This window comes from Chelmon rostratus, chromosome 8 (genome assembly GCF_017976325.1).
Source record: "Chelmon rostratus isolate fCheRos1 chromosome 8, fCheRos1.pri, whole genome shotgun sequence".
Lineage (NCBI taxonomy): Eukaryota > Metazoa > Chordata > Actinopteri > Chaetodontiformes > Chaetodontidae > Chelmon > Chelmon rostratus.
This window is the reverse complement of record NC_055665.1, coordinates 19,296,586-19,320,398: the sequence shown is the minus strand read 5'-3', so window position 1 is coordinate 19,320,398 and position 23,813 is coordinate 19,296,586. Positions and strand designations below refer to the sequence as shown.

At 40.4% G+C, this 23,813-nt stretch overlaps 2 protein-coding genes across 2 annotated transcripts; one reads left to right on the top strand and one right to left on the bottom strand.

Moving 5' to 3' along the window:
• The first annotated feature begins 8,431 nt into the window (after positions 1 to 8,431).
• LOC121610675 (zymogen granule membrane protein 16-like) lies at positions 8,432 to 10,333 on the top strand. The gene is made up of 6 exons (XM_041942901.1): positions 8,432 to 8,451; positions 8,632 to 8,708; positions 8,819 to 8,945; positions 9,139 to 9,238; positions 9,554 to 9,646; positions 9,733 to 10,333. The coding sequence occupies exons 2-6, from the start codon at positions 8,657 to 8,659 to the stop codon at positions 9,877 to 9,879; spliced, it is 519 nt and encodes a 172-aa protein (XP_041798835.1). The 5' UTR covers positions 8,432 to 8,451; positions 8,632 to 8,656; the 3' UTR covers positions 9,880 to 10,333.
• On the bottom strand, positions 10,149 to 14,254 carry cmtm8b (CKLF-like MARVEL transmembrane domain containing 8b). The gene is made up of 4 exons (XM_041942902.1): positions 14,123 to 14,254; positions 12,642 to 12,815; positions 12,428 to 12,547; positions 10,149 to 11,025 (listed from the first exon to the last, which is right to left on the bottom strand). The coding sequence occupies exons 1-4, from the start codon at positions 14,252 to 14,254 to the stop codon at positions 10,939 to 10,941; spliced, it is 513 nt and encodes a 170-aa protein (XP_041798836.1). The 3' UTR covers positions 10,149 to 10,938.
• Positions 14,255 to 23,813: the final 9,559 nt, after the last annotated feature.

The following is a 23,813-nucleotide window of genomic DNA, read 5'->3' as shown; positions in this document are numbered from 1 at the left end:
TACCTATGTCACAATGTCCGATTAACAGACTCTGGTGGCCTGCCAAAACCACCCTGGCTCTCAGCAAACTTTTTACTCTCAACACTTTTGCACTTTAGACCAGACCTTTACAAAGCCAAGGACAGTGTTGTGCTCCCTGTCCACTCTGCTGTATAGCTGTGCAGTCGTCTGGGACTGCCTTAAAGCTGGACAGGCCTTTCTATGAACAGTGTTGCATTAATTCACCTGTTAAATGACGCTGCTGTAAATATATTACGTTTTCGCACAAGTTAACGGAGCAACTGTTTTTGTCGAAGTGACTCACTCAAAGCCGCAGAAGCAGAGATGCAATCAGTAATTAAGAACACGGAAAGAAAGTGGATTAGTTGTACTTTAGGTGGGGTGGATGTGTTTTTTACTAATTTGTTTGGAAAAAGAGTAGGAGGGGACTGAATCTGTCAGGCAGTTGCACAATCCTCCTAAACATTGTAAGTACGTTAGAACAATAAGTCATGAAGAGGTGTTCTCTTTGTTTGTACTGTATGTTTGTTTGTTTTTGCATAAACCTCATAAATACACATATACATAAACATGTATGTGTGCTCTATCTCTCTTTCTCGACGACTGGCAGGATTCCACTTCACAACCAGAGGTCTGTGGAAGTGACCTGTTTTCTTCACGTATTTAGGTTAAGGTGCTAAACTCGTAAATGTTGACAAGAGGTATGGCATTTTAGTGTAAAACCAGCTATGAAACCTTCAGCACAGCAGCTCGCGGTGTGGGCCCATCATTGCTGATAGTAAAGTCCTCTTGCGTTGCAGATTTCAACCTGGGTCATCCAAGTTTCAGCTCAGCACATTTCAAGAGAATGTAGTATTTCCTGTAGTGCTTGACTACAGGTGGTGGTGCTTACTGAAAATTACCCAACCTAATTCAACAGAACTGACAATTCAAACATCAAATTCAACCAAAATGTTTTGCTACAAGCTATGAAATGAAGAATGCAGATGTTTCTCCATGCAGAATCCAACGCTGGTTGACTTAAACTAATTTGTTAATATTCTACCGCGCACAGCCAAGATTGCTGACGCGGCACTCAGTGTGATTTTTGTGACAAAGCACATGATAAACACTGCATATCAGTCTCTCTTAAAGCGAATGTTTCACTTTTGATGTTGATTGAACGTAACGAAATAATACTGGATGTCAGTAAGTATGGGGGAATTCAAGCCGTTTTACAATAAATGTCAGGAGGATTCCTCTAGAGCAACACAGGTATATCCTTGTGTGAGAAAGCTATTCAAGTGATCTTAACTAGAATTAATCAAAAAAGTAATATCAGCTTGGACTTGGAGACAACAAATTAAAGGCAATTCTGTGTTAAAAGAAAGATGTGAGCATTTACCTGTCAGTCTGCTATTGCTTTCCACATTTTCTGCACATCCCCCACTCAAAACTGTCAACATGTCAGTCTGTTTAAATCACGGTACAGCTCTTCGTGCTGTAGAATATACATTGCACATATTTTTATTGGAAATTTATTTTTTAGATTTTAGATCACTTTTGCAATACTTCACCACATCGCCAAGGCAAATTCCTTGTATGTGAAAACCTACTTGGCAATGGAAATGCTTCAGTTTCTGACTCTAGTTTTACAGTAAAGCACTTTGTAACTATGTTATGAAAATGTGGTATTATTTTTTGTTGTCTTTACAGATGTACATTGGGAGCAGATGTAGTATTGGTAGCAGTTAGGCAATATGTGATACAAACCAAAAGCTTTGTCTGTGTTATGAAAGCATTATGAAACCCAAGCTCACTCCTAGGTATGTGGTATACTTAGCCCCAGACTCACTGAGATTAAAGCAACTTCGCAGTGGAGTAAAGTTACCGTTTCACAACTAAGTTGCAAATTTAGAGTGTATCAACAAGCTCGGTACTGTGCTTGTCCCTACCAGTCGCAAGGTCAGATTTTAACTTTTCACTTAAAGCACTGTATTGTGATGAGTTACGCAACAACTAAATAAACATGAATAAAAGTGGTTTAATAAATTAACATAACCATTACACTGCATTCAATAAGCAGTACCACACATTTAAAGGACAGAGGAAGGTTGCAAAACTGATGCTTTTGCCACTTGAGATGTCACTTGAGGATACACATAAGTGTTTCTCTAAGTTAAGGATGTTGCCTCAGAGTTTCAGGAAGTATTTCAATCTGTTTCCCTTAGTTAAAAATGATAGCCTACAAGGTGGTTTGCAGCAGCCAATCCAGTGCGAGGAGTTCACATCCTGAAGTTGATATGATGACAGCGCTGTTGGTGTATAACGCTATAACAGCTCGACATTTTTTATTTAGCTGCTTCACTTTCAAGGTGCTGGTAGGGTGCATGCAAAATGTTGGACCAACTAGTGAGTCAGTCATTCCAAATACATAAACTAACATTGTTCATAACCACGTTTACTCAAAACACTCCACATTTCCAAAGATACTAAGTGGCCATGCTGAATTATGAGAATATGTATCCAACAAGACATTAATTATCCTATGTAATGGTTGATATTGTCATTAAAAACATGACAACCTAAATTTAGGTTAAAAAAAACTTGTATATGAGGAATTACGTTAAACATACTTGAAGTGATGTTGCAGAAATTTTGATATTGTCTTTATTCACTGTACAGTATACTGTGCCTCACACGCAGAGAGACACAATCCCTTTTTTTTTTGACACCTGGGCGCCTGCTGAGGTTTCATTCGCATTATGAAGCATCGCCTGTAGGTGTAGCAGCTCAGATACAGTCAGTTACTTGACCAACAGACACCAGCAGTGCAAATCAGTTATTTGATCAAGACAAGGAAAACAACGAGCGAAATGAAAACAGAAAATATAAAATTAGAAAGAAAGACACATTTGAGTACACCCCCATCTCCATCTTGCTGCACCTACTGTGGAGGTGTAGGAATGATGTGAAGTCCATAAAACCCAGCTCCTGTAGAGAGCCAGAAGTGCTGTACATGCACTGCTACAGCCACTCTTGTACTTCATGTGACAAAGTAATAAAGCGCAGTCTAGCATTTCCTGTGACCATGTGGGTCAACACAAACGGTGAGAAGGGCCTATTTATACAGTCTATAGTGAGTAGCTTAAAGGACGGGTTCACACTTTCAAGTGTGTCTTTATATAGCCACATGTCAATATGTACAGTGAAGAGTTATTGTACTGTCATCAAATTTAGAAAATTTCAGTACGTGCACATGTTATATTTGTGAGATAAAATAGAGAAATAAACCCTTTTCAACTTGATCTTTAGTTTAAGCTTTTCAAGTAAAAATATTACTATTGATAATTATTAGGATGATAAAAAGAATTGAATGATATGTACAAAATGAATTTTGTTCTTTGCTTCGTGGTTACTGGGATGGTGTTTAAAAGTTTGCTCTGTTTGAAACTGACAGACGTTTTAAAGGAGACACCTGAGAGCGCCCGAATATTTTTTTTGTTTGCCTCTTTGTAACTTTTAGAAAATTCATTAACTGTTATGAAGGATTGAGCACCAAAGCTTTAAGAGTGGAGCATCGGAGTTTGTTATTGTGGAAAACTGAAATGGAAAACAAAGAGCAGTTATAGGTCAAACAGGTCACTTCCTGTGCCAAATGTGGTCGCCTAGCTTCAGACGCCAAACCAGGCACCTTTGGTTTAAGTAAAACTAGAAGTTTACTTTCATCATTATGCTTTCACATAACAACATTCCATGCTCTAATTAACACAATTTCACACATTTTGCCTCATAGGATAAAATGATTAAGTTATGATATTTATATGCAAAAGGTTGTCTTCGCTGTGACATAACAACGTTGAAAAAAAAAACACTTTTCTGGCCGTTATTCAACACCACAACTCAGGAACAGATTGTGACCATATTTCACATTTATTCAGATGCTGAATTGGTGACACTAATCTTGGGTGTCCACCTTCAAACTGTGCTGATTGTAGAGATCTTCTGTGCTGCCGGGTTGAAGATGTGTGTGAAGCATCCACATTTTACAATTTGTTGCTTCTTTGCAGCAACATCCATTTTTGAAGCCTTGTCGTCCACCACAAGCTCATTGGATCTGCTGATATTGATCTTCAGGTGATTGTCACCATGTGATGAAGCTCTTTATCAGTCCCCTGTGCTCCTCTGGGAAAACAGTCTAAGTCTAAGTGTAGACAGCATGTTTCTCATTGGAAATTATTCACTGGAATCACGCATGTTAATATTGTAATGACTTACAAGCTACATATATAGTCATGCAGTATAGAGTATATACTTTATACAGCATGACTCCTAAATGGAGAACATGCAGGAGAGATTTCAGAAGCTCAATGAGGACATCTACCGGGGGGATGAGGAATTACAGGACTCACAAACAGTGGTACACCAATTACCTTTTGTTGTTCTCTCAAGACAAACATCTAAGCTGGTTGCAGCCAAGTGCTCTGTTATGATGTATGTATTCTGTGCAGGTGATAAGCCTAAGTGCAAACTATTTGGTGTTAAGACGTGTACCCTAACATTAACTATAAAGACTGTGTCACACTTTAGCAAGCATTCAGAGGTCACTATGCTTCAACAGAAGAGCTTGCTGGATGGTGTAAAAGTGTGCACCATTATCCTCATATTAAACCTTTTTCTCACTTCACTCCATGACAGCCAGCTTTTCGCCCTGCCCATTGTGAGTGTGGCCTTTCAGAACAGCTATAACGTAAAATAAGAGCCAACAAGTGTGCAGATTTCATTATCATTAACATAGAAAAGTCAAACTGGATTTTGTCACCGAAAACTGATCACGAAACAACACGGAAGGTGTGTTCAGGGGATTGCTGTAAGAAGCGGTTTGCTGATTTACCAGGACAACAAAACCTGAAACCTCTTTATTTTGTTTTCAAGGTTCTCCGTTTCTCCATTCTGCTATGGTAACAGGGTAACACGCAGAATGTGCTGTTTTTGCTAAATAAACAGAGCTTGGTGAACAGTATTTCTTCTTCTCAGCACTGTACTTTATGGCGTTTGGACATGTGCTTATGTTCATGTGACTTCTGAATCTTCATCACTCATCTCAAATTACATGTGTCCTATAGCCACAGGCTACGGCACTGAGAGAAATCTTCCAGTCATTACACCACCTTCATGCTGTAGAACAACACATGACAGCAGCTTGAAGTAATTATCTGAAATTTCCTGGAAGGTTTTCAAAACAACACTCACTTAGTGAAGAAGAAGTTCCCTTTTTCTTGATGATATGTTGTTTGACTGGTTTCAACTAATAAGGCTAATGGTATGAATGATAAGCTATCAAGTACTCATGTGTGTCCTCTATTACGCTACCTGTTGTGGTAAGCTTCTGACCAATGGGGACGCAGCCCTGTACCATCCACCCACGTGAGAACTGTGATCTTTTTGTGAAGTTTTACCCCAGTGTTGTACATGACATGACCCCCTTCTCCTCTTATTTACCCCTCCCCAGCGTCCATATCCTCCTTATCAACCCCATGCTCTGACCCGGCTGGCCAGACAGATTGACTAATTGATAACTGAAATTGAAACTGACTGAAGATAGATTGACTGATAATTGTTAATACCATTACTGTCACTGTCATTAAAAAATGATGCCATGCCATATCCACATGGGGTTATAATAAAACATATGGTGGATGTTTTCTCTAGATTCGATCTGTCAGACTTACGGCCAGGTAGAGGTTTGGACACATTACTATCACCAAAGCCTGAGAGCAGTGATCTAAATAATGTTCTAGCTTTATTCCCATTTATTCAAGCTATCCAGTGTTTGCAGGCCAGCTGTGGTTCTCACACTGACAATGTCAGGCTGCTCTGTGAGAAATACAGACCTAAGATAATTGAGTTCAAGAGTGACTCCAAGCCAGGTTTCTGTCACGCACAAGTGTCATGGTTCAAATGGAAATAGAACATTTGCACGTGTCAAGAGAGTGGTTTAGTCAAACTGGTTTTGTGCAAAAGCACGCCACATAATAAACATAACCATCAGCAAAGACATCAGCAAAGGTTGGTTTTAAAGGAGTTGTTGTAAAACCAAAATGCCAAAATAAATGAGTAAATGCACAAGACTGACAGCAGCAGCAGCAGTAAACAGTACACAGAAAAGCAGTTTTTAAGCCGTAAACTATAACCCTATGATGTTCAAGATCCGCTGGAATCGTGTGTTTAAGGTGTTCAACAGTGACACCTTCTTCTTCACCCCTGCAGATGATACTGTCTCGTCTGAGGGATTTATTTTTAGTGTTTCCCTCTTCAGCAGCTGAAAAAGAAACAATGGATACATTTCTTTTGCCATCTCAAATGTCAGCCCTGTCTTTGGGTCATTTCTGAAATTTCCTTTCCTGCTGGTGTTCTTTGTGACCAGCAGAGGGCATTTCATCATCGTTTCATGATGGAATGCAGGTTGGCACGCTGGTGAGCTCATCAGTTTTGCAGCATCTTGCACTTTGACAGTTACAGTGAGAGGTGCGGTGATCTCCGACTTCCCACAGTCTATCATGTCTTTGTTCAGATATGTTTACAGTCAGAAACTATTTCCTTGTCTTACTTCATTGTTTAAGATCATATAAAAGCACATAACTGACAATTAGGTGTGGATAAAAAATAACTTGTTTTCTTGTGCTGTAGAGAAGCAATGAAAAACACACTTCTACAGTGTGCAAAACAAAAAAAATTGACAAGAAAGGTCATCATTTTATACAGAGCACTGACTTTTTGTACATTTCATTAGTTTCAGATGCTCTCAAAAGGAAGTCTAGTGCAGTAGAAATGTATCATCACAGCTATACAGTGCTATTGATCTACCATTGATCAAACTGATTCCTTGCACTTTCATTCATGCATGGCACCATCATTTGCACTTTGCACCTTCCTTTATTATTTTTTTTCTGCATTTGCTTTATTTTATGTTATTCTTTTTTATCTCACATATTTTATTTTTCATGCAAATGTATGACTAGCATGTTCATCTCTTTTTTTGCTAAACACTGAAATGAATGAGAAATATTTGAATGTATTTAAATGACGTGACATGGAGGACTGTGTCATACACAAGTGGCCATCAGACAAAAAAAAGACAACATTTTAGCAATTCAACCTTTAACCTTGTTTTTAAATGTCTTTAAAAGCACTGGGACAAAATAGCCTGCGTTAGCATTACCAGCTAATTTCTCACTGGTCTAGAAGAAATGTTGTGAGTTCAGGTGAGTAGTGAAAGACTTGTAATTAAAGTAGTAGTTTTGCAGTTGCTTGCTGGTAGTTCAGCTACATTCATATTTTCATGGTGATTTAATTAGCCAATTGCGTTTTTGCAAGTCATTACATAGCTTTCCACTGAAACTACAAACAATTTTGCGTCTTAAAAAGAAAGGAATGATTTTTTATTTTTCATTTTACCAAGCCTTTGACCAGCCCCGACCCCTTTTTCTCTCGTCCCGACCGCTGTGACTGCACGCCCAGGTGATGCATTTGTCAGGCAGCCTGCACCTCGCGCATGACTTTTTTTGTAGTGCATGTACAAAGGTGTCAGGTTTGCTCACTGCTCACACAGCAACAGTGCCATCATGGACAAACCTCCCGACTCTCAACCTGAGGAAGAATCACCATGGCTGCAATTAAGCAAAGCATGACACTGACTACCTCCACTGACAAAACCTACATTTGTACTTGAGAGCTATACAAGTTGAGAGTAAATACATTTGCATTGCCAGTCGAAACATAGATACCTCATTGGCCACAGGATTGTATGTTGACGTCGCCACCATTTGGAGAAACTGGCCTTTAAACAAATACAAGTAAATGGAAGAGCTGCAGTTTTTCTGGATAAAAAGTACTATCACGTTTACATTTTCTCAACTGATTTTTCAGTGAGGTGTGTATGTATCTATGAGCAACGCCAGTGTTCAATCTTGTTGCGAAAATGGAAATTTGAACATCCACGTTTCCACGACAAACTGGCCAGACTCCATCTGCTAATGAAGATAATGTGACTTGATTGAAAGATCCAGAACATCTTGATGCTACAGCTCTAGCCAGCTTCGAATTACAGCAAATTATAAGTCAGACTAATGAGAGATGGAGTTTCCAAACAGGTTTGAGTTGGACATGAGTGCTTTGAAGTGTAGGGCGAAATATGTTGCTAAACTTCTTGACAAGCCAAAAAATTATTTTTGTTATTCTTCCTGGTTCAATTTCAAATTTCCCAGAACAGTACACCTGTCAGCCAAAGAAAAACAGGTGTGCTCTTCGCACAGAAGCTGTCACGTAGAAATTTCAGTGTGTGTGTGTGTGTGTGTGTGTGTGTGTGTGTGCGCCAAGGAATGATGGTATAGGTTATGACACTATATAAGCACCCAGTCAGACCACACTCTGCTGAGGACTCAAGGTGGTTTCAAGAGATCTCAACTGCAGGTGAGTTGGAAGAGCTGTATGTGCGGGTTTTAATTAAATTTTCTATCATATTATAAAATGTATATATTTATTTTTGCCTTTCAGTCAGACACCAGACCGGTTTCACGCTGTTCATAATTATATGATGATGATGATGATGATTATAATGATGATGCTTGTTGAATTGGTTTCTGATTCCAGTCTCCGGGTGCCCTCACACACCGCAATGCTCTCCTTCCTGGTCTTTGCTGTGCTCTGCACCAGCTGCCTGGCAAACCGTAAGAAGTTAACCAATCTGCTTCCTTTTGACACCAATTTTATACTTATAGCCTTATAGCTTCCTCTTGTCCTCCACATAATAACTGTTTTTATTTTTCCACCTCTCCAGCTGCCTTGGTGTACTACTCCTTCTCTGCTGCTGTTGGAGGGGGTTCCGGCACTTCCTTCTCCACATATGGAGAGGGAAGGATCACAGGGGTCAGGCTCTGGGAGGTTACCAGCGCTTACATCACTGGGTCAGTCTCTTTGCCTTCTTCTCACATGTGTTAGGGCCTTTATGAAAATGATTAGAGGGAAGAGGGGGTCAAAAAAGGGAGACATTTTTGTATTATATATATGTAAACAGGGTGACTTTGATGAATACATTATTCTCTGTTGCATTATCTTTGGTGCTTGACGGTTTCCTCTCTCCTGTGTCTGCCCTTGCAGTATCCAGCTGCGCTACGAAAACAGCTGGACTGCAATCGCTGGTCGCGCATATGGCGACGTGCTTGAGCTGACACTCTTTGATGACGAGGTCATTGTTCAGGTCAGAGATTTTTATTGATGCTAAAATATCAGCATGGTATTGATCCAGGGAAAGTGTGATGAGAGCATCGTGCCTCAGAAAAGAAACTTTAATGTCGCTAATAATTTAAACCATCTAAATGTAGTACTTATTGAAGGGATATTTTCTGATAATTAGACAAACATTTCATTACACAGGCCCAGGAAGTGTTAGAAGTATATACTGTAATTTGGTTTACACAATATTCATCTATGATTATGTATTAAATAAATCATTTGTTTACTTTTCGAGGACTAAGCACTCTAACAGCTGTGTTAATGTGCTGTCACACTTCAGGTCTCTGGTAAATACTACATCAGCAACTACATCTATCAGCTGATGTTCGTAACCTCCAAAGGACGCTTTCTGATCGCCGGCCAGCCAACACAGGTCTTTACCTTCTACCCTTTCTGTTTCTTACAATTATCAGTCCTCATACTCGTGACCATGTATTAACTTTTGATGCTGTGTTACAGAAATCCTTTAACTTCTACCCGATCCACTCTGAATCGGAGCTCAGAATGCTGAGTGGCCGCACCAATTCCGCTGGGATTACTGCACTGGCAGCTCACTGGGGGACGATCTACGTGGGTGAAGGCAACAGCACCGATCTTAGCACATAAGGAGCAACTGAAATAATGCGTGCTTCTTAATTACTGCAACACGTATTGTCATGCATACGTGCACTGCAATATTATACCACTTTTTGTATCCCTTTGGTAAATTGTTTCTGTCATGGAACAAGGGTTTATTAACAATGACAGAAAAAAATCAGTGATGGCTGCTAAAGATAAACTTTGTCTGTTAGCTTTTGTGGTGCAGTTAAATATGTAGGATCTACTAAACATGTACATTGACATGTCAAACCATGTTCTTTTTCATCTATCAAATGAAGGGGATTTATTTTCGCATCTGCAGCAATGAAGGAAACAAAGCAATGATTTATCACACTTTATCAAAATCAGATATATTCTGAGGATACCAAGAGATTATGCAAATGTCTACATGATTTTTCTTTCTGAATGTTTTTAATGGTTGTAGAAATGTTCACTCTGAGACATATTAAATTCTCTGGCATGCAGCATACTCTTGTATTCGACTTTTTTCCTCTTGTGAGCTTGTGGCAATTATGCAAAATTCATAAACCGACAAAATAAAAGCAACTGGGTTGTATGCAATAACAATGAAGGAAAACATTTGGAAACATTTAAAGTAAAGAATTTAAAAAGGGCCAACTCTGCCGTTCTGTCTCACACAGCATACTCAGTGTCTCATTCTGAATTGTGTGACCTGCATCTTAATGTTATGCTCCACTCCAGCGACAAAATGCACTTAAGTTTACATGAAGTAAAAAGTTACATCCTTACAGCACATGCTGTATACTACAGCAGCCTTAAACATGCAACAGCAGACATGCTAAAAATTGTTCAAGTGTTCCACATTTTTAACTGACTTGTCCTCAATGAATTCAGCTTTACGCCTGAGTTATTACTGTGAGTCCACAAAAGCTTGTTGAGAGCAAAAGCCCCCTCTGCCTCCATGTCTGCATGCTGAAAACATGACATGCAACAAAGGATCAGAGGATCATCAAGATCATGTTTACATTTTCTATAAAATTTTTAATTTGACTAAAGCCTTGTCCTCGCTGGATCCACAGAGAAAGTCTGAACGATGTTTCTCTTCTACTGCCCCTCTTCTGTGGTTTTCCAGCCACGGTAGCTCAGGTAACTGCTTCCTGCATAGCACAGTGTGGTGAGAAACGCAAAGAACTGGAAAGCATGAAAGGTGGAGGAAAAGTAGGAAAAAAATGAACAATGGGGTGGGGGTGGGGGGCGGTGCAGGGAAACAGTGAGGAGGAGTAAAAGTGATTTTAATATCTTAAACGCATAATTTACTCATTACTTCAGCTATTCACTCCAAGTCAAAGCACTGGTGAAATCTGTGTCCACATAACACACAGGTGATGCATATCACACCAGTTGTATCCTGTTTGCTACTTTCTGAGACCTGTATGTCATCAACATGATCAATAATGCCCCCAAAACGTGCTGTTTGCAGGCAGGCACACGTGGTTCCTCCTTCTGGTGGATTATCTATGCACGGCCTATGAATGCAATATCCAAAATGGGCAAAAAGGGCTTCCTGGCAGAAAACAATACAGACAACCTTCTTCCAACAACTCATGTAGTGACTCCCAAGTTGTAGGGAAACCTTAGTACCAAAAAAGAATAACATGAATAATGATACCCAGTCCAGAGTCAAACATGGTCGCCGACTTTAAAACAGCTGAAGTGGCTGTGAAATGTCCCTTGTTTTAAATATTTCAGTCAGAAATAACCAAATGAGCCCTGATTCTGTGTGTAAAAAGGTTCTCATTTGTAGTTGATTTACTTGATTTGTTAAGTTTATTTTCAGATGTTTGTGGAAGCACGACATGCCAAAAAGGAGAAGACCGGTTTTCTTGATAGGAGCAGATTCCTTGAGTTGGTGTATCAGAATCAGTATCAGAAGAGAAAACATTGGATCAGTGCATCTCTAGTCATGAGTCCAGATTCCAGCAGCACAACTCCACCCTGGTACATTTTGACTGTAGCCAATAGGAGTTGGTAAAATTTATGTTTCACATTTTCTTTATTTGTTTACCTGTGCTGTCATATTAGATATTAGATATTTATACTAAGTAGTTGTATAAAGGCTGTTTCAAAATGCCCTCCACACAGCCAGGAATACGGTTCTGTTGAAAAAATACCAAACATAACAATCAAATACTCTTTTTGTTCCTAAAAGCGCTCACTCTAAAGGGCCAATCCACCGACTGTCATGAGAAGGACTGCTCAGCCCAGGTCAACAGCTGTATAATGTTCTCTGTGTTTCTGAGGGCAGCTTTCTAAAGTCTGGAGGAAGTCTGACGACATCAGTGAAATCATCTGTTTAACATGCTCTCCAGTTGCATTATGGGAAAAGTAGGGTCCAGTGATTCGGGAGATACACCCACGCTGGAGATTAAAAGTTAGGCTATCGTGTCATCTGCTCTTTTGATTTTGACAAGCTAATCCCAGATCATAAGAATGCACTTTGAAGCCCTGCTCCTGGTCTTGTTGTGTGTAATGTGGACACACAAACTTGGAGATCATTTCCCTCAACAGATCATACTGACAGAAGTGCTCTTACTGCAGATGCTGCCCAGCAGTTGTAGTTGTGTCGCCCCCTAATGGCCTGGTTGACTGAGAGAGCGTCTACGACCGCTGTCACCAGATACAGAGCCGTGGCACAACAGTTCAAACACAGCGACTAGAAGACAGACACAGACAGTGAATTACACATCAAAAGACAGAGCAGTTCTGTTAAAAGACAAACCGTGTGTGTGTGTGTGTGTGTGTGTTACCAGTGTAGTCCAGGGGACCCATGGTATCCTGTTGTGGGCTCCAGTGAGGTAAATTATAAACAGGCAAACGGTCAGAGCCCAGAACAAGACGGCAACAAACATCACCCAGCAGAGAGCAGACAGGTGAAAATACTCTGTTCCCCCTACTAGAATCCACACCAACATACCACACACCTGGAGGAGAGGAGAGGAGAGGAGAGGAGAGGAGAGGAGAGGAGAGGAGAGGAGAGGAGAGAAGAGGAGAGGAGAAGAGAGGAGAAGAGGGGAGGAGAGAGAAGAGGAGAGCAGGGGAGGGGAAGGGAGACAAGAGAAGAGGAGAGGAGGGGAGAGGAGAGGAGAGGAGAGGAGAGGAGAGGAGAGGAGAGGAGCGGAGAGGAGAGGAGAGGAGGGAAAGGGAGGGGTGAGTAGAAGAGAGGAGAAGAGGGGAGGGGAGGGGAGAGAAGAGGAGAGGAGAGGAGAGGAGAGGAATTTAAGTCCTTGAGATACTTCTTGATTTACTTTAGAGTGAAAGAAGGAAATAAAATAAGACGAGGTGAGAAGAGACAAATGAGGTATGACTGGCTGTATTTTTACACCTACTGAAGCACGTTATATATCACTGAACGAAGAAAACATTTGGCACAGTTGTGATTTCTATGAAATACTGACAGAGAGACCACAAGCTTCAAACCCTAATTTATTTCACCAGTGAAACCTGAAAAGGAGACACATATGAGGCATGAAATGCAGAATTTTGAAGCAGTTCATGGACAACTTGGCCAGTTGGCAAAATTAGAATAAACCAAACTAAAAAAAACATCAGAAAATATAAGGTTTCATGTCACTTGTTTTCAACAGCCTGTGCTTTTCATGTGTTTAACCCAACGCAACCCATCTCCACTGAATCAAAGCGTTGTGGTAAGGAACTGAATCACTTTCCCCCCCAACACTAGTCCAAACCCACCCTTCCTGTTTCACAGAAAAAGATTCCTGCTGGATGTTTCATATCACAGGAAGAAAATGTTTTCTGGTGGGAAGCATGACTTTAAGCAGGGTTAGTTTATTTTTAAATGAAACATCTTACAGGTTACCAGCTAGGTTTGACTTAAAACTTGTTGCAGTCGTTTGCAATCAGATGACCCCGACGGTGGCGAGGCCAGCCTCTGCATGGCAGCCAGCCAGACTGTATTTACAGAGAAACTGTCCTGACTTTTTCCCTCAGCTGGTTTAGAAAGGAAGAGACACAATGAGAGAGGGAAGGGCGGAAGGGGTGATTTGCTTGGTGTGTTTTTGGTTAACTTCCTATTTTCATAGAAAAAAAGTTCTTAGTTTTTCTAAGTTTTTTTTCTAAATGATTGCCCCTTGCTGACAATGCTTATCAATCAGTTTTTACTTGCTGGGAACTTCATGTTATCGGCTCTGCTGTGATGATAGTATTTCAGAATTTTATAATTACACACACTTAAAACACTGAACATCTTAAAATCCATGTTCACACTTACTATCTCAGCCAGGAGGAGTAGTCCCTTGGCCGTTGTGGTGAAGTTGTGGTCGAAGGCTAAGGTGGAGGTCGAGATGCTGCATTCTGGTACTGCAGGAGTCCGGCGGGCTGCCACCACAGCGACTCTGTCCATGGTGCACTGACGCAGACAGTGTGTGTGCGGTCAGTCCCGTTGTCGCTGCTGAGAGGAAGTTGTGTTCCTGTCCCGGACTCGGACAAGGACGTCCCTCTCTGAACTGATAAATACTGCAATCAGCTCACACTGACAACACTTGCATGTTGCATATATAAACTGTGCCCCATCTCATTCATTTGCATTTTAAAATCACTCACGTCAATAGACTTTTTATGGATATTTTAAAAAGTTAACATATTTACACTCAATTTGGTCCTAAATAAGATAGATAGAAAGATAGTTACCTGCTAGGTTTATTGCTCTGTCTCTTTTGTTTATTCTTTTATTGTGTTTATTTTCACATTTTAGCCCCCGAACCACAGTTATTGATTACTGAGGCTGAAATGCTTCATTTCAGGCTGTAGTTGTTTTCAGTGATACTGTGAAAATCAATTTGCAGAGATTCAGTCTCGCTTGAGTGAGGTAATCCGCACAAGCCACAGTGAACTATTTATTTCTGTGGTGCATTTACGGATGCTGCGATATCGAATAGACAGAGGGCTGCTAAACTACAATGACAAGAGCAGAAAGAAAAATAAACAGAAGACAAACAGGAAATGGCTGTGGTTTAAATCGTGATGCCAATAATTTCATTAGTATACTAAACCACTGACAAGGCAGCTGACTAATTAGAGCAGGCTGCCTTTCCTGATTTAAAGGTGGCCTGCTCTAATAAGTCAGTATTTGAAAATAGGACCAACAAATATACACTTTGATGCATTATGTATGTCAAGGTTTAATCTGTAAACCCATTAGTTTCAGTCAAATGAACTGAGACCAATTTAAAGACCCCCTCTGTGTTTTGACATAAATACTCCAGAAACAACTCAGTTACGTTGTTGAAGATTCTTAAATTTACATCTACTGCCCCCCACCCTAGTAAAACAATCAAAACAGAACAGAACAAAAACAAAACCACAAGCTATGAATATACAAAGATTGTTTATTTCAGAAGTTTGACTACTGGACAGAAGATGTCTCCTGCTTCAGTGTCCACACAGTCCATTCTCAGTGTATGTGCACACTGAGAAGTTTCCAAATTACACTGATGGAAGTTGCACACTGGACCCACACTGGATTGGATCCAAGATAGTTGTGATGTCACAAAATCGTGCTCATACGTACATGAGTTAAACTCAGTTTTAAAAGTGAGCACAAAGAAACTTCCCCCTTCACCAGATGAATGTGAAAAGGGCCTTCTATCGTCATCATCATTCTGCACAGCGGAGGCCAAACATCCAAGGGAAGAAACAAAATGCAAAGTAGATTTTTGAGACAAGAGGGGACTTTAAGGGGAATTTCTTGGTGAGACCTTGTTGCTGCATTAACTCATTTCTGACCACTAAAAGAAAACAAAGATTTATGGTCCAATTAAGACCCTGCATGCTATCAAAAGTGTGCCCCTGCTGCAGTGCAGCTGTGGTGGAAGTGAGTGGCCTTGACCACTGGGGGGCAGTAGTTACACATGGACCGAAATAAGAGGAAACAGCAGAGTACAGGCACAAAAGATGCAAGGTCGAGGCCAACAATAGGCGCTGGACTGATTAACTGACGCCAGTTGTGCTATTCATTACCCATCTATTATTCATTTGTGTTGTTGATAAGGAGAAGGCAGCACTACAGATTCAGCTACTACCTGAATGCTTCGTCCCCACAGAAGCATGTCTGCATAGAGCAGAAACTTGGAGGACTGAACAGCATGGACATATATAGCTGTGCATGTCTGTGCTGATGGTCGCGCCTTTTCAGAGCAGAGAAGGAGAGAAAGAAGAGAAGTGCTGCAGGGTATATATTGATAAACAAAAATCCATCTTTATGAAACAGATTTTCCTTTCATTTGCATTTGAATTTAATCAGTGAGATTATTTGCGTCCCTGCTCTGGGTTGCAGTTCCCCATGGAGGCAAGTCCAGCTTTACCTCTGATTGGACAGAAGTGGCTGAAACAACCAGGTGACTATAAATTCTTATTATGCGTCTCATATTAAATGTTGATGAAGCCAACAAGCTTTTTTTTTTTGAGTAAAATCAAAACAGCTCTTCCTCCTCTTCAGCACATACCAGTAACCTTCACACTGGGATGCTTTGTGGCGCCATTTATTATCTGACTGGATGTTTTACATGTTTTATCTTATGCTACTTGATGGACTAATTCTGCCCTGATGAGCACATTCTGCTCTGTACAGCAATATTTCCACTGCAGCAATCTATACTCCACTCTGCACTGCTCTGCATTTGCTGAACCAACAGGCCGGCTTGCCTTGTCTTCCTTGTGCTGGTCAGTGGCAACATATAGCCAATGTAATAGAAAACAAAAACAAATGGCCAACCAAGGCACTTTTGCATATGGGATCGGTAGCCTGCACCAAGAGACATTAGTCTTTCTTTGCAACCAATAGATTTTCTATATGAGCTAATTATCACAGCAGGACTGGGGTCATTTCACTTTCATTCAATTAATTAAAAATGGAAACACAATCTCAATGTCATTTACTAACGTCAGAGCACATTCTTAATTATTTCTTGACAGATTGAGTGTGACCACCTTCAGAAAGTCTTTGGTTTTACCCATTTATAGGAACTCTGTCTGTCAGTCTCTTTAGGTTGTAGACTATGGCATGTGTTTTTTGTTTTTTTTGTCTGGAAGGTTAATTGTACTTATGAGTGCTTAATAAACCCAATAAATAAATCCTTTGCTGTAATTTTGTGTGAAATATTCTGGTGTAGATGACGAGTGGCTTTTATGACTGCGTTTGTTTGATTTTACTTGTATTAAAAACCAATAAGTTCTCTAAAATCTCTAAAATATAGTACATTGTTATGTAGTGTTTTGGTCATTGATGTGTTAGTGTTGCCACTCTGCGGAGGTGAAACATGTATCACATTTGTTATGGGTGTCCAATTACAAGCACTTAAAGTCCAACACTTTCTCATCTCACACACACACACACACACACACACACACACACACACACACACACACACACACACACACAAGCAAGCTTGTTAACAAAGCTGTGCTCTAACAAAATGTGCTGCCAACACAGGATCTGTGCCGAACATATGAATAATGGAAGCCACTTGTCGATGTGCTCACATTAGAGCTGACTCTCTCCTCAGCCACACACACGGGAAAACCTTGATTGATGACATGGTCGATCGGAGTTGCTCTAAAGTTATTTGTGAGCTTTTCTTACTCATTGAAAGCAACCTCCATTTTCCTCTACTACCCCTTTCTCCACCTTTTCTTTCTGCTCTGCCCACTGTCAAGCCTCATGACTCTTCTTTTTACATCTCCAATCATCTGCTGCCATTATTTGTCCCCACAATTGGCTCCATAACAACACAGTGAGACTTCCGGCTGCATGACAGGCTGCATGAATTGGGTTTGTTTTACTGACTGGACTTAACTTTTCATGTGTAAAAAATGCAGTATGTGGAGATGAATGACCCAAAGCTTTGATATTTTCATTAGATTTTGAAGGAACTTGTACAGTAGATAAAAACCTTTTAAATGCCAGAAAATGTGCTCATCACTGATGAGCATACAGGTGTCAGTGGGCTGGATCATATCAATCAATACCAGGTAGCCAGCATGATCTCGCATAGTCCTAATCATAATTAGAAGCAATACAGCAGGCTTTTCCACTCATCAATAGTGCCTCCTGCAGTAGCCGCTTTCTTAGTGCTATAAAGTAATTGTTATGCTCTATTGTTTAAGCAGCTCACTTAAAACTGGGTTTCTCCTTTAGCTCTCAGAAATACCACAAAGCCTTGAAGCTCACAGGTGATTAATGGGTACTGGTAATGTTTTTCTCTGTAGGTTTGCACCCACACTCCCCTTGGCCTTTTATAGGTTTTTGGATTGTTTAACTAATGATAACAATAATAATAATGAAGATAGACAAGATTTCACTTTGCCCATTCATGTTGTGGTTTTCCATAGAATTCTCATTATTTGGCTTTAGTCGACTTTAGCTTTATATGATCCAAGCAGGAAAATAGGAAACAACTGATACACTAGCAGGGCACACATGTGAGAAAAATATAGTGCACCAATGACAACCAAGCTGCAGAATCAGAATCATACTCACAGTAAATTTAGCACGGGACCAGACCTGTCATTTCCCTACTATAATTAGACAGTGGGAAAACAACGAAACATTTCTTGAAGGAATGCGTAAATTCACGACAGTATCTGGACATGAACTTTATGTCGTAGCATTTCACCTCCTGTGTTGATTCAACCCATTTAAATGGAGTTAAAGTGAACCTGGGCCGAACAATGGCTCGCAATTATCCAACAGTTGCTCAGTCAGCCTATAAGCAGTGATCTAATTGAAAAAGAGAAAATGAAATGAATGGAACTGCTTTTCCACAGACTCCAGAGGGAATTATGCAATAGACTAAAAATGTGCAGTTGTACCTTTTGTTGCTGGGGTTGTACTTCCACTCTACACCTTCGTTCCTGAGAGTGTGCAGAGGAAAAGAGCACTCTGTCACATCTCTGCTGAAGATGACAGAGCTTTTATTTTGTTTTTCTCAGCTCCCCTCCCAACCTTAAAGTGTCTTTTCCATTCTCACCATTGTCTACTTTTCTACACTGTGTTTACTCTTCTGTCTTTCCCTCTAATTCTCTCTCCCCTGTTCTGTCGTCTACTTCTTCATGGTGTGTGTTTAGAGTCTGCTGCTGTGACACAAAGCCTCACCACTGTCACACACACGCACACGCTAATAAATGTGTGCAAGCCCAGATGCTGCACTGTAATTGGCCACTGTGGCTTCCTGCTGTGGCGAAGATATTTTTAATGCACACACTTAAAGACACACACACTAATCCTTGCCTCTGCAACATCTGCCACATCCTCCAACACATGTGCTGGTTAAATGCAACCACGCACTCACGCACAAACACATACACACACATCATGCACGTACCCAGTGTCACCGTGCAGGCAGCCCCTCCCTGCTTAACCACCAGCCCTGACATCAGTTCTAAATAAAATGATGTGGTTGTACACCGAAAGGCACAGCCTCGCCCTCTCAGACTTCAGCTGCTTTCCCTTGGATTGTTTTCTTGGCTGTGTGGAAAACTTCTAGTGAGAATGGATAAATATCATTTAAAACGGGCACTGGCATCTATCAGAGCCCAGCAACTATTCTTACGTGGGACGACGAATATTCTCATTTCAACGTTGTCTTCAGTGTTAAATTTAAATTTCTTTCTGTGTTGTTGTCTTTCTCTGTCCTCAACTTGAGCTCAATTTTCAGCCTCAATAATGTCAAATTGTTCAAAAAGACACGATTTCCCCAAAGGTCGTAACTGTGGTTATAGGGCAAGGAGGGACCATTCAATTATCTTTTTCTGTTTACCTTGAGTGTTGCTGCCCATGTGAGTTTGGCTGAGTTAAAACATGCTTTGACAGTACCTCTAGCTGGTAGCTATTTGAGGCTGGAGCTCAGTACAAAATAATAAATGAATTCTCCTAATTAGAAAATAGTGGAGGAGACGCCGTGGCAGCTTTCACCTTGACGGGTCTGCGTTAATGACTAATAGGGTGAGCTGATATAATTTACAATGACTTTAATTTCAGTTCATTTGACATCATCGATGGGCAGGTTTATTGGCATTGCATATACATTACTTTCTATTGTCTAAAAATGGACAATAATATTGTTTTAATCTTCTAATATTGTAATGCAGCTTATGTCTTTGAATTACGACCTAAAATGGTAGGATTTCATTTTTACTATTGTTTATTATTGTCATATTTCATTGTTTGTTAAGTAATATTAAACTGACAGCTGATAAAAGTGAGTGAAGTTTAAATTAGGATATCAATATATGTTATAATGTAATACATTTTAAATCTGTTGAGAAACTTAAGACCAAATGGGAATGTTTCGGTCTAATCCAGTGCATTACATACCTGACAAATCAACACATTCATCACATTGATCCAAAAATCATAGAAAAATCTAATATCAGCATGCAGCAGTCCTGTTCAATGATTGCCCATAATGTTCAGCATACACCCAGAAATATATAAGTGAGACACATTTCAACTCCTGGTGCATATGTGATCATATCATCCACCCCAAGCAGCTGATAATGTTTGTAAATCCTTTACATACAGTCTGTGGTCTAAATGTTGGTCATTTAGGACAATTAATTAGTATGCAAGAGAGACTCGTGTGCAGAAGCTTTGATTTCTCAAAGATCTTTGTAATTTTTGGAAATATTACTATAATAATACTATAATAATACTATAATTGCTGCTTTCTCCTGGTTGGGAGAGAGATCGGCCCTCCATCTCTCGATGAGCATTTACTATCTGCTAACCTTACTAGTTAAGAGAGACAGGAGGAGGGAGGGACGGAGGGGAGAGGGGGTGAGCAAAGAGAGAGGGAGAGAGAGTGAGAGAGGGAGAGAGGGAGAGGGAGAGGGAGAGGGAGAGAGAGAGCGATGGATGTATCAAACAGCAGCCCCCTGCTGAGCGGGGAATGGAAAAGCTGCTGGCACCAACATGAATATTTCAGCAGATAGCTCGAGCCCTCTGTACCTCTCTCTCTCTCTCTCCCTCCCTCTCCCTCTCTCTCTCTATCTCTCCCTCTCTGTCTCTCTCTCTCTGTCTCTCACCTTTTCCTTCTCTCCACCTCCCTCCCTCTTAACCCTCCACCACCCCCACCCTCTGCTTCTCTTCCTTTACTCTCTTGTGGAGTGGACAGTAATAATGAAGGGAGTGATAGAGGTGGAGAGAGAGAGAGAGAGAGAGACCTGCTCGGACTGAATTCTGGGTAGCAGAATCAGAAAATGGCTCCTGAATGTAAATCCGGGAAAGCAGCAGAGTGTTGCCTCAACTTGGCTGCTTCCCCAACCCCCCACCCCCACCCCCAGCTAGACACTTGTGATGGTTTGGCCTGAGGTAGTTAGACAATAAAAACAGAATGAACGGAACAGAACAAATATCAGCAGGCATTGAGGTTCTCCGGAGACCCAAATAGATTTTTAAGTCTATTATTTTTAATTTAACAAGCCTTTTTCTTATTTGTTGTTTATTTTTAGCAATCTTGTTATCTTTTTAAAATTAGAGTATGAGTTTATTTATACGTGAGCCTGTAAAGCTGGTCTGTGTATTGGGGCAATGATAACAACTAATGATTGATCAATAGAAATCCCTTGATCAGTAATAAGGAATGATGGGGCAACTGTATACAGCTGTGATATGAAATTTGGATGCGGAACACATGATTAAGGTGAGGTGTCGCCTGCAGGAGCACTTTGTGTGATCTGAACTTTTTTTCTGCAAAAAAAAAAAAAGTACATTTGTCTAGAAAGTGTACGTTTTAAGTTTGAGTAAAACAAGTCACTTGAGATTGGGAAATTTATTTGAATAATATTCAGACTTGATCTGTGTAGCAGTGTCTGGCTCGTATTTTTGGCACCATACCCAAAATAAACAAAACCCTTGGGTTGCCAGGAGTTTGTCATCAGTAACTTTGAGGGAATGGGGGATTTAAAGTGTCTCATGCATCCAGTTTAAGAAGCTTCTGCCGCTGATTCGCTCATTTTTATGAGTTAAGCCATTGCTCAAAAAAATTTATCATACAACTGGTTGTTGAGGATATTTGTCGGAAGCAAAATTGACTGTTAATTTTTTTTTTATTTTGAGACCTTTGTGTGGTTGATGTGAGAAGAGGAATTATTTCTATTTCATGCTCAAGTCTAACGTTGGGTGAGATGTGGCACCCACAATGCCTTGAGGCCATAATCACTTATAATGGTGGATCCATTATTTGTTTGCTATTGTTTTGTTATATCAGCCAAATGGACGGGCTAATTCAGACTGTTTCTGTTGGGATTGTAACAGAGGCCTTGCTGATAGTGCCAATATAAGAGGCCAGCCAAATAGCCTCCAACCTAAATATCCTGTACAGATACAGCCGAATTATTTTTTTTTTTTTTTCTCCATCAGTGTTCGTGCCAAGGCGTCTGAAGCTGGCTGGCACTTATTTGTATAGCGGTAAGTGCATCCTACACTCCCTGTAATGCAAATAATAGCATCTTTTTCCTCCATGACCCTCCGTGTGTGGAAAATACTCTACGCTCCCCAAATGTGTAGCCTCCACGCTCAAGCCAAGACAACCCTGATGACGTCATCTTCTTCTCAAGTATTAGAAGGCTCCAACCGGGCACAGAAGACAAAATCAGACTGTTTTCACAGGCTGAGAAGAAGTTCTCATGATGAGTACACTGAATATGAACAGTACCACTGATCAACCTTTAAATATCATGTGTGACACTGAGGAAAGCATGATGAAACTATACCCTGCCTTAAAGGAAAGCTATTCCTGTTCTTATTCCAAAAACAAGCAGATAATTGAAATTAAATAACATAAAACAATACAAGAGCTTCTAAATCCAGTGTTCTTCTCAACCTTCTTTTGAATGTGCCGAGTTTAAGGTCAAACAATGCTGATGATGATGATGGAGTCTGGTCTGCCTTGTTGCAGGGAGATAATTGCGGTTGAAAACTACAGATAGTGAGGTCACAAGACAGCGATTTATACAGCTACACAGTCGTGTTAAATTCAACTGAAGGTTATGAAAGTATGACAGTTCGGTTGTCTCAAAATTGTCGAAAAGTATCTGCATTTCTGTTTGAACAAGTCTTCATCCTTCAGACAAAACTCTTGTCGATAAGAACAATTTAGTATGTTTCAGAGGACGCACTAGACTTTTTTTTTCCATTTTTAAGTACATGCATTTGCCAAACGCACCCTACCTTGCTCTCTCTCTTTTTATTTTTCACATACACCCACACGCAGGCAAAATGACTTTTAGCAGCATAGTAGTCTTTTTGTGGCCTTGTTTTTGTTTGAATCATGTGCCAGTTTAAATGAATATCATTCAGACGGTTCTTGCTTGTGTTCCCAGTGCGGTTCTCTGATTCATAGTTAATAACATGTTGAGTTTGCATCATGCAAAATGAAAAGGCCCGCATTGCTTCTCACATTAATACTGAACAAAAACACTCAAAGGAATCTGCAGATGTGCTGCAGAACTCACGCTCAGTTTAAATAATTAGTGCAAAGGCAATAATTAACTTTTGATAGAATCGAGTCCAAAATTAAGAAAAAGAGATGGCAAAGGGTGGAATGGGGGGTCCTCATTCTTTGGCTTGATTTTGACTCCAGCTCCACAGTCTGCAGCTGACCTTGCTTCTAACCTGCCTTTTGAAGGGGGTGAGCTAAAAGAGAGTTTCTTCACAGATCCATCATTGGGCTCCAACCCAGTATTAGCGAAGTGCTGTGTTTAAGTGTGTGCTGTGTGAGGTTGAGTGGTGGGCCACTGGCTGGTTAGTTTTCCATCTGCAGATATGCCTGTCATCATAGAGGCCCAAGTGCTTGCCCCTGGCCAAGATATGGACCAGTAGTGACCTCTGATAACACTACTGCTAAATATGAGTATGTGTGTGTGTGCATGTATGTGTGGTGTGTGTAGTATAGCAGATAAGA

Excerpts from the sequence above, each read along its gene's own strand:
- LOC121610675 (XM_041942901.1), top strand. The coding sequence starts at position 8,657 with ATGCTCTCCTTCCTGGTCTTTGCTGTGCTCTGCACCAGCTGCCTGGCA. Across the intron at positions 8,709-8,818 it reads CACCAGCTGCCTGGCAAACC|CTGCCTTGGTGTACTACTCC; the intron begins GTAAGAAGTTAA and ends CCACCTCTCCAG. Across the intron at positions 8,946-9,138 it reads ACCAGCGCTTACATCACTGG|TATCCAGCTGCGCTACGAAA; the intron begins GTCAGTCTCTTT and ends CTGCCCTTGCAG.
- cmtm8b (XM_041942902.1), bottom strand. The coding sequence starts at position 14,254 with ATGGACAGAGTCGCTGTGGTGGCAGCCCGCCGGACTCCTGCAGTACCA. Across the intron at positions 12,548-12,641 it reads GGGTCCCCTGGACTACACTG|TCGCTGTGTTTGAACTGTTG; the intron begins GTAACACACACA and ends TCTGTCTTCTAG. Across the intron at positions 11,026-12,427 it reads ACTGCTGGGCAGCATCTGCA|TTCTTTGCGTTTCTCACCAC; the intron begins GTAAGAGCACTT and ends CATGCTTTCCAG.